General features: G+C 55.2%; 1 protein-coding gene across 2 annotated transcripts in view; it reads right to left on the bottom strand.

The window, feature by feature from the left end:
* Nucleotides 1–870: 870 nt before the first annotated feature.
* The window catches only part of SLC7A9 (solute carrier family 7 member 9), a 29,884-nt gene continuing 19,593 nt past the window's right edge, over nucleotides 871–11,161 (bottom strand). For both annotated transcript variants that reach the window (XM_078619645.1, XM_078619646.1), the window contains exons 8-14: nucleotides 6,534–6,578; nucleotides 5,555–5,678; nucleotides 5,299–5,402; nucleotides 4,481–4,577; nucleotides 3,862–4,011; nucleotides 3,205–3,373; nucleotides 871–2,464 (exon numbers count right to left, since the gene is read on the bottom strand). In XM_078619645.1, coding sequence (XP_078475771.1) covers nucleotides 2,400–2,464; nucleotides 3,205–3,373; nucleotides 3,862–4,011; nucleotides 4,481–4,577; nucleotides 5,299–5,402; nucleotides 5,555–5,678; nucleotides 6,534–6,578 — 754 coding nt within the window. In that variant the 3' untranslated portion in view covers nucleotides 871–2,399. The remainder of the gene's footprint in view (nucleotides 2,465–3,204; nucleotides 3,374–3,861; nucleotides 4,012–4,480; nucleotides 4,578–5,298; nucleotides 5,403–5,554; nucleotides 5,679–6,533; nucleotides 6,579–11,161) is intronic.

Raw genomic sequence — 11,161 nt, 5'->3', positions numbered from 1 at the left:
GCTCTTCCTTCCCGCACGAGGAGGAAGCCATTGGAGCGTTGCACTTTTTACTGGTAGGAACCTCCTGGTTACACCAGCCCACAGGGGATTATTGTGTCCGTCCGTCCGTCGTGCATCCAAAAATGGGAGGGGTGGGGCTGGGTGGAGAGGGGAGGGTGGGGAGGGGCTGGGTGGGGAGGGTGGGAAGGGGCTGGGTGGGGAGGGTGGGGCTGGGTGAGAAGGGTGGGGGTGGGGCTGGGTGGAGAGGGGAGGGTGGGTAGGTGTGGGAGGGGGTGGGTGGGTGGGGAGGGGCTGGGTGGGGAGGGGTGGAGCTGGGTGGGGAGGGGCTGGTCACCCCGTGGTGCCCTTATAAAACTCAACGTTTAACCTACTCACGCCGGCTTGTGCCCGCCCTCACAATCTGGCATATTTGCAGAATACACCACGCCGCCGTTGGCCCTGGCCATTGACCGAGCAACCCAACGTTCCTACCAGCTCCCTCCGCAGGAATGTGTAAATCATCGAGAATGACGAACTCATTTCTTTAGAACTGATTTCTGTGGTTAGTTTGTTGTCTTTCCCCTGCACATCCGTTGAAAGCAGTTGGATACGTACGGTGCGAAATAAGTTCAACATACACACGTACGTATAATTTGCAAGAACGAAACCACTGTACTTCAGTGCTCTGGCCAAGTGCTCGCATGGTTTCACATTCCAACAACTTTGAGATGAAAAGCCGCTGCCGACGGCACGCCACACCTCAATTCCTCGCCGTGGGTCAACAGCAGCGGCCTCAGCGGAGCGCATCAGAGAGTGGCCACCACTGAGATCCTCCATTCAGATCCAGGCATGGACGAAGAAAAAAAAGACCGAAAACACCGTTTGTAAATATTGAGGTGTATCCAGCGGCTGTTTTTATTGTATTGCGTACTGTATTCACACATGTTACTGTATACATATACATTTTTTTTTATCAACATCGTACAAAGTCTTTTCTCTTGCTTCCGGGGACAAATTCAACTTTTAAATATCACCCGGATCTCGTTCGCTAGCCCAACGTTGTGCAACACCCCATATTCCACAACGCATTTTGAGCTCGACTGTGTACTTTGAAATGCTGCCCTCTGCGGAAACAAATAAAATAACATTACATTTGGAGAACGATGCACGTGAAAAATTACGGATTGTGTCATTTTAACTCGCCATCATTGCCACCGTAGGCAATCGTTAAACCATTCGTGACGATGTGAGGCTCTGTGGGGCATCGTGCGTGAAAGGAGCAGACACTCCCCCACACAAACGTGGAACATTGTTGGGCCAATGTTATGGTATGTTTACTGAGCCGTCACCTTTAAGCTAAACGAGGCACAGCTTGGAATCGTGGCAATTTGCGTGATTTTATTCCGGGACGCCACGGTGCCTAGGAGCTGTTAACTTCCTCGCCTGGTATATAGGAGGTTGTGGGTTCCATCCCGACCCTGATGGAAATTTGGAGTCTGCGTCTCTCTTCCCGTGGACGCGTAGATTTTTCCCCGGGCCTTCCGGGGTTTCCCTCCACGTTTAGAATCAACGTCACGCGTTTAGAGTATCTGGCTGCTATAAATGTCCACGCGATAAGCCACTTTCGTTGAGCTATCATTAGTGATAGCCAGGTCGCTTCTGAAAAAGAGCTACGTAGCTCAGTGGGCCTTTCCTGGTCAAACAAACAAAGTAGATTAATATTTTTTTTTAAATGGTGCACGCACACCCGGAAGCTGATTTCCATTGTTTCGGCGCGGCGTCGCAAAATGTAAACCAGGTGAAGCCACGGCTGGTGGAGTCGGTGTGGCCCACGTGTCACCTCCTCTGAGGTACAAGCAAAACTAGGACTAATCATGGGCAGCAGAAGAAGAATATCCCACAGTAGCGGAAGAGTGGAGAACCACACGCAAAGGCATCGTCTCGCAGTGGTGTATTACTCATATTGCTGTTGTCACGTCACTGAAGAAGAACGGTACTTTAACGTCCCAGGAAGATTTACAGATTTCCTGGGACAGCAGCTGCCTCAAAAAGAAGACGGACGCTCCTCGGAAAATCAGCACAGGCGGCGGCCCGAGCGGTCGTGGTGGGTGGGCGGTGGTCGTGGTGGCCGGTGGGCGGCGGTCGTGGTGGGTGGGCGGTGGTCGTGGTGGCCGGTGGGCGGTGGTCGTGGTGGGTGGGCGGTGGTCGTGGTGGGTGGGCGGTGGTCGTGGTGGGTGGGCGGTGGTCGTGGTGGGTGGGCGGTGGTCGTGGTGGCCGGTGGGCGGTGGTCGTGGTGGGTGGGCGGTGGTCGTGGTGGGTGGGCGGTGGTCGTGGTGGCCGGTGGGCCCTGCTCCAAGCGGCGGCGACGGCGTTGGGGGGCGGCCGTGGAGGCAGCGGAGGCCGCTGCGGTGTCGCGCTGCTCACTCGGGAGACTGCTCCGGGGGGGACACCTCCAACAGCAGCTGCATGTGCTTGGTCAGCGTTGCTGCGGGGAAGAGATAGGGCAGAGGCAGAGGTCTCCTGTGTAGCCTGCAGCGGCGGCCGGAGGGTTAATCTATCCCACCACACGTGACCACCATAATCGCCACAATTAGGTGGGTACGCCACAAGTAGATCACCATGGTGGGGAGATGTTAACTCCCTCGCCTGGTATACAGGAGGATGTGGGTTCGATCCCGACCCTGATGTATATTTGGAGTCGGCGTCTCTCTTCTCGTGGACGCGTGGATTTTATCTCCAGGTCCTCCGGTTTCTCCCTCCACATTTAGAATCAACATCACGCGTTCAGAGTATTTGGCTGCTGCTATACATTTCCCCAACTATTTTTTATTTTACCAGTGAAAGCCCACTGAGCTGAGTAGCTCTTTTTCAGAAGCAACCTGGCCATAAATGATAGCTCAACGAAGTGGCTTATCATGTGGAAAGGTATAGCAACCAGATGCTCTAAACGCGTGATATTGGTTCTAAATGTGGAGGAAAAAAACAAATATACAACAGACGTCAGGGTCGGGATCGAACCCGCGATCTCCGTGTTACCAGGCGAGGTAGTTAACAACTCATAGCCACCGTGGCACCACACACAATTTTGTAACGCACTCATATTTCACGAATAGGACGCATTGTTCGATCAAGGACGCGGAGGTGCGATCAGCATTCAAGTGCCCGCTGCTCGGCCCTTCCGTACCTCCCCTCCCCCACCCCGCACTCTGCCTGCTCCAAACTCACAAATGAATCCGATCTTCAGCTTGAAGTGGACGAAGGGCAGGTAGAAGATGAGACCGCCCAGGATGAAGATGGCGCAGTAGAGGTACTCCCACTCGGGCAGGTCGATGATGGGTGCGAACACGAGGTACACGGACACGACCATCACCAGCGCCGGGATCACCACGGGGACCTGCGCGCAGACCGCGACAGAATTTAGAAATCGCACCGCGATTTCGGAGCGAGTCCTTCAAATCACGTGTCCAGATTTACTTGGGGGGGCGGGGGGGGGAGGACTCATCTGGTTCGCGAGAGACAAAGCAGCCGGGCCATTGTGGGGGTCTTTTAAAACTACAACTATTTTTTATTTTACCAGGTAAGGCCCACTGAGCTTTGTAGCTCTATTTCAGAAGCGGCCTGGCTGTCGCAAATAATAGCTCAGCAAAGTGGCTTATCGCGTGGAAATTTACAGAAGCAGCCAAATGTTCTAAACGCGTGGCGAAGTTGATTCTAAATGCGGAGGGAAAACCCGGAACACCCGGGGAGAAATCCACGCGACCACGGGGAGAAAGACCATGAGCGGCGCTGTGCGGAGCGGTGGAGAGTGCTGAGGAGCTTGGTGTAGCAGTGGTGAGCGGTGGTGAGCGGTGGTGATCGGTGGTGAGCGGTGGCAGCACTCGCCCTGACGGGCCGATGAAGCTCCTTGCGAGTGAAGCGCATCACGATGAAGGCCAGCATGGTGAGGCCGTAGAAGATCCACACGGCGAAGCTGAAGAAGTTGATGAGCGTGTTGATGTCCGCCGGGATGATGTAAATGATCGTCAAGATGCCCTGTTGGTGACAAGAGAGAGAGAGAGGAGTGAGCGAGAAGCGACGAAGTTCGAGAGAGAAAAACAGAGATGCAAGCACGTGGACGTGGTGTGGCCTGAGCCACGCCCCGGCCGCCTTTGTCTCCCCAGTGGCGGCGATGTTTACACACCGCACCAGGTACTCGACTTAGGGCAGGCCCAGGACCGGTTCACATAATCGGCACCGGTGTTGGCCGTGAGCGGGAATAGAAATCCCGTCGCCGGGTTCATGGCACAGCATAGCGCTAACCACCACCAATACCACCCCCCCCCACACACAGACACACACACACAGACACACACACACAGACACACACAGACACACACACACAGACACACACACAGATACACACACAGACACACACACAGATACACACACAGACACACACACAGACACACAGACACACACAGACACACACAGACACACACACATACGCGTAGCCAGGACTCACGTTGAAGAGGATGGCGGGCGACGGGGTGAGGCGCCGCACGTTGATGAACGACAGAACCTCGAGCATGTGACCCTCGCGCGCCGCCACGTAGGTCAGCCTACACGAAGACAAAGATCCCCCGTGTAGCCTCTTCAGTGTATTTGGGCAAAGTGGTGCTAGCGTTACGTTCCCGTAATTATGAATAATCACCGTTGAGTCCGGCATCGTGAGTGTGGTGCACGTGCTTGCCTGCTTGCTGGCATCTGTGGTGCATCCCGTGGGTGGCTGCGTGGTGCAGGCGGTGGGTGGTGCGTGGTGCAGGCGGTGGGTGGTGTGTGGTGCAGGCGGTGGGTGGTGCGTGGTGCAGGCGGTGGCTGCGTTGGCGAGTGGCGGTTTTGAAAAAGAGCTTCACAGCTCTTCGTATGCTTTCCCAGAATCAATAGAAATTCTGATTCTTGTGGTGGCGGTGGTGGTGGTGGCAGTGGTGGTGGTGGTGGCGGTGGCGGTGGTGGTGGTGGCGGTGGTGGTGGCGGTGGTGGCGGCGGTGGCAGTGGTGGTGGTGGCGGTGGTGGTGGCGGCGGTGGTGGTGGTGGTGGTGGCGGTGGTGGTGGCGGTGGTGGTGGTGGCGGTGGTGGTGGTGGCGGCGGTGGCAGTGGTGGTGGTGGCGGTGGTGGTGGCGGTGGTGGTGGTGGCGGTGGCGGTGGTGGTGGTGGCGGTGGTGGTGGTGGCGGTGGTGGTGGTGGCGGTGGTGGCGGTGGTGGCGGTGGTGGTGGTGGTGGTGGCGGTGGTGGTGGTGGCGGTGGTGGCGGTGGTGGTGGTGGTGGCGGTTGTGACGTTACCGTCCGGCCGTGAAGCACGATCCGTTGGCAGCGCCGAACGTGGAGAAGGCGACCGCCAGCGGCACGATCCAGGTCATGACCCCCAGCGTGCGGTCCCCAAACGTCTGGTGACAGACCGGGCGGCGGTGGTGGAGAATCGGGGTCACGAGCGTTGTGTCCACGTGTGTGCCTGGGCCGAGGTGAGGGTGGTGGTGGTGGGGGTGGTGCAGCAGGAAGGGGGGACGGCGGTGGGGGTGGTGGGGGGGGGGGCACTCACGACGGCGACGGCGGGCGACTGCAGCAGCTCGGTGGCCGTCATGGTGGTGAGGTAGGCGATGTTCATGAGGATGTAGCACACGGTGACGAACGGGATGCCGATGATGATGGACAGAGGCAGGTTTCTGCGGCGCACACCACGGCGGACAGAGATTCCCCCGGATAGCGTCAACAGGCTGCTGGGGCAAGTGCTGTTAGCGAGCAGAGGCTATGAAGGCCGGCACGGCGCACGAGGGGGTGGGTGGCCGGCACCACGCCCGGCTGCCTTTGTCTCCCCGGTGGTTACACAGCGCACCCGGGACCCATTTGAGGCTCGAGTCGACCTAGGGGAGGCCAATGACTATTTCAGATTTCATCGTCACTGGTGTTGGCCATGAGAGTGGGAATTGAACTGGGGTCGCCGGGTTCTAAAGCAACATGAAAACCGCTACGCTACCACCCACACACCCACACACACACGATAGCATTGACGTTGGCACCACGGTGGCTAGGAGATGTTAACTACCTCGCCTGATACACAGGAGGTCGCGGGTTCGATCCCGATCCACATCCTAGAATGTGCCTTACTGGTAATATAAACGCAGTCTACGCCTGTAAATGTCGCTATTCTATACGACCGACGTAGAATACAGAAGAAACTCCTCTTATCCGTTACCATGTTACGCATGATCCCTATTCTCCGCAGACGCCGTTGGGTCCACGAAAGACGACTATGATCATCAAGCTGTTCTCCCCTCTTCAGTACAGACACCCGCTGCTCACCGTGGGACGGTTTCCCGGTACTCTGCATTTTCTTGCGGAGATTATCCGCAATGTATTCATGCGCGGTAAGTTGGCGGCTAAGCCCCGTGGATGTTGGTCCCCACACATCACCGCATCACCGCGCACAGGAGGAACTCTCTGGGAGTACAATCCGCCAGCGACTTTCAATCACCAGCACCAGAATGAGAAGAAGACAAAGCAACCGCATGTTTTGTTACCGGAAGGGATTCTTCAGCTCCTCGGTCACGAAGTTCAGCTGGTTCCTGTGGGACAGACGCAGGTTTTGTGTTTTTGGCGTCAACAGACAGCGGGGCAAAGACTTCGTGTGCCCAATCTCCGAGCTCTCCGCGATTCGCGCGCGAGGAACCGCCCGTGTGACAATCGACGTTTTTTTTAAAGTAACGATTCAAGTGCTTTGTCGTCGTTGTCATTGTGGTCGCCTGTGATGTTTCCTGTGTCCACGAGAGGCGGCGACGTGCACCACACCGTCAAACACCGCACCGTCAAACACCGCACCGTCAAACACCACACCGTCAAACACCACACCGTCAAACATCGCACCGTCAAACACCACACCGTCAAACATCGCACCGTCAAACACCACACCGTCAAACACCACACCGTCAAACACCACACCGTCAAACACCACACCGTCAAACATCGCACCGTCAAACACCACACCGTCAAACACCACACCGTCAAACATCGCACCGTCAAACACCACACCGTCAAACACCACACCGTCAAACACCACACCGTCAAACACCACACCGTCAAACACCACACCGTCAAACACCACACCGTCAAACACCACACCGTCAAACATCGCACCGTCAAACACCACACCGTCAAACACCACACCGTCAAACATCGCACCGTCAAACACCACACCGTCAAACACCGCACCGTCAAACACCACACCGTCAAACATCGCACCGTCAAACACCACACCGTCAAACACCACACCGTCAAACATCGCACCGTCAAACACCACACCGTCAAACACCGCACCGTCAAACACCACACCGTCAAACATCGCACCGTCAAACACCGCACCGTCAAACACCGCACCGTCAAACACCACACCGTCAAACATCACACCGTCAAACATCGCACCGTCAAACACCGCACCGTCAAACACCACACCGTCAAACACCACACCGTCAAACACCACACCGTCAAACACCACACCGTCAAACATCGCACCGTCAAACACCACACCGTCAAACACCGCACCGTCAAACACCACACCGTCAAACATCGCACCGTCAAACACCGCACCGTCAAACACCGCACCGTCAAACACCACACCGTCAAACATCACACCGTCAAACATCGCACCGTCAAACACCGCACCGTCAAACACCACACCGTCAAACACCACACCGTCAAACACCACACCGTCAAACACCACACCGTCAAACACCGCACCGTCAAACACCACACCGTCAAACACCACACCGTCAAACAGCGCACCGTCAAACACCGCACCGTCAAACACCACACCGTCAAACACCGCACCGTCAAACACCACACCGTCAAACATCACACCGTCAAACACCGCACCGTCAAACACCACACCGTCAAACACCACACCGTCAAACACCACACCGTCAAACACCACACCGTCAAACACCACACCGTCAAACATCACACCGTCAAACACCACACCGTCAAACATCACACCGTCAAACACCACACCGTCAAACACCACACCGTCAAACACCACACCGTCAAACACCACACCGTCAAACACCACACCGTCAAACACCACACCGTCAAACACCGCACCGTCAAACACCACACCGTCAAACACCGCACCGTCAAACACCACACCGTCAAACACCGCACCGTCAAACACCACACCGTCAAACACCACACCGTCAAACACCACACCGTCAAACACCACACCGTCAAACACCACACCGTCAAACACCGCACCGTCAAACACCACACCGTCAAACACCACACCGTCAAACAGCGCACCGTCAAACACCGCACCGTCAAACACCACACCGTCAAACACCGCACCGTCAAACACCACACCGTCAAACATCACACCGTCAAACACCGCACCGTCAAACACCACACCGTCAAACACCACACCGTCAAACACCGCACCGTCAAACACCACACCGTCAAACACCACACCGTCAAACACCACACCGTCAAACACCGCACCGTCAAACACCACACCGTCAAACATCACACCGTCAAACACCGCACCGTCAAACACCACACCGTCAAACACCACACCGTCAAACACCGCACCGTCAAACACCGCACCGTCAAACACCACACCGTCAAACACCACACCGTCAAACACCACACCGTCAAACACCACACCGTCAAACACCGCACCGTCAAACATCGCACCGTCAAACACCGCACCGTCAAACACCACACCGTCAAACACCACACCGTCAAACACCACACCGTCAAACACCACACCGTCAAACACCACACCGTCAAACACCACACCGTCAAACACCACACCGTCAAACATCGCACCGTCAAACACCACACCGTCAAACATCGCACCGTCAAACATCGCACCGTCAAACATCGCACCGTCAAACACCACACCGTCAAACACCACACCGTCAAACACCGCACCGTCAAACATCGCACCGTCAAACATCACACCGTCAAACACCACACCGTCAAACACCACACCGTCAAACACCACACCGTCAAACATCACACCGTCAAACATCACACCGTCAAACACCACACCGTCAAACATCACACCGTCAAACACCACACCGTCAAACACCACACCGTCAAACACCACACCGTCAAACACCACACCGTCAAACATCACACCGTCAAACATCACACCGTCAAACACCACACCGTCAAACATCACACCGTCAAACACCACACCGTCAAACACCACACCGTCAAACACCACACCGTCAAACACCACACCGTCAAAGACCACACCGTCAAACACCACACCGTCAAACACCACACCGTCAAACACCACACCGTCAAACATCACACCGTCAAACACCACACCGTCAAACATCACCAACACGGAGCTGTGGAGCTCTTTTTGATCACACATGATAGCCCAACCAAGTGGCTTATCACGTGGCAATTTATAGTCGCAGCCAAACATCATCATCATCATCGTATGGAAACGTATAGCAGCCAAATATTCAAAACGCGTGGCGTTGATTCGAAATGTGGAGGGGAAAACCGGAGGACCTGGAGAACAATCTACGCGACCACGGGGGAGAGAGACACGCAAGCTACAAATATACAGCAGCAGGCGTCAGGGTTGGGGTCCAATCCACGACCTCCTGCACACCAGGCGAGGGAGATGACATCTCCTGGCCACCGCGGCGCCTGAAGGATGGGAGCCAACTGAAAGGTGCGAGGATGAGTCACAGATGAGCACAAAGGCAGCAGCAGCAGCCACGCGGTGAGCAGACGCAGCAATTGCCTAAGCCAGGGGTGGGGAACGTCCGGCCCGTGGGCCGTATAAGGCCCGCGGGCCGTATAAGACCCACGAAATCATTTGGTCTGGCCCTGCCAAGGCAACCGCAGGCGGGACTCGAAATTCAATAAATCTAGGAGCAAACCTGCAAAAGCAGTTGCGAGTAGCGACATCATCAATACCAGCTAACATCACACACCTTACCAAAGAGAAGCAGTTCCAGTCATCGCATTAGGGGCGAGTCAATTAAATGTTTGACCAAATATAACGGGCTCATTTTTAAGTTGATAATGTTGTATGGCCCGCGAAAGATGATATATAAATATCCAAATGGCCCTTGGCAGAAAAAAGGTTCCCCACCCCTGGCCTAAGCTCTGCGGTCCTTCACATGCCAAGGTGGTATCGGCCAACTCGTGAGTGCTGGTCATTGTCTCTGAGACTGACTTGTCTACACCAGAGACATCAGCAGCCGTCTTCGAGGCCTCGTCTCACCACCAGTGTCAGACCAGAGGACACCGCCCAGTGGCGGACAGCACAAGGACCATGCCACACGCGTCACGGCATCGAGAGCTCGCGGAGAGCGGCGATGTCACGGGATGCCTGTTTGCTCGTATCAAAGTATGAAACCTAAGAATAATGAGAATAGGTGTTTACCCTTTCTGTTTGCATGCTCACCACAAGTACGTGTGGCCTAATGCGAACTTGATTCCTTGCTAGAGGTTTAATCTATTTGGTGTTTGAACATCTTAACACAACTGCTTTAGTGCCAGAGAGGGTAAACATCTATTAATATTTATCAGCAGTTACGCCGTGTTGTTTTGTTAACGTTGGGAGGAAAGGTGAGAACCCAGAACAGAGGGAGAACATACAAAGTCCACTCCATCACGCACTCGGTGACCGACAACGAATAGATTCCCGTATTGCCTTTAACCGACTGTTAACCGGCTATTAACCGGCTCTTACAGCCGATACTTTATGCCCACTGACACACAAACAAAGACAAATATCCCCCTTATAGGCTTCACAGATTTTTGGGGCAAGTGCTATTAGTGAGTAGCACGACACACGAGGGGGTGGGTGGCCAGCACCTCGCCCGGCTGCCTTTGTCTCACTAGTGGCGATGTTTTTACACATCGCACCAGGTACTTGTTTGAGGCTGAGTCGACCTAGGGGAGGCCCAGGAGCGGTTCAGGTAATCGTCACTGGTTGTTGGCCGTGAGCGGGAATCGAACTCGGGGATGCTGGGTTCGTAGCGCAGAGCGCTAACCGCTGCACCACCGCTCCCTACTGCTCAGTGCCACACACTCCGTCACACTCTGTAAAACGGTGGAGAGAATGTACAGAAACGAAACTCCGCAACGAAACTATTTTCATTCTACCAGGTAAGGCCCACTTGAGCTA

The sequence above is a fragment of the Lampetra planeri genome, chromosome 63 (assembly GCF_965212315.1).
Source record: "Lampetra planeri chromosome 63, kcLamPlan1.2.h2, whole genome shotgun sequence".
NCBI lineage: Eukaryota > Metazoa > Chordata > Hyperoartia > Petromyzontiformes > Petromyzontidae > Lampetra > Lampetra planeri.
Note: the sequence above shows the minus strand (reverse complement) of the source record. Positions and strands in the feature narration are given on the sequence as shown.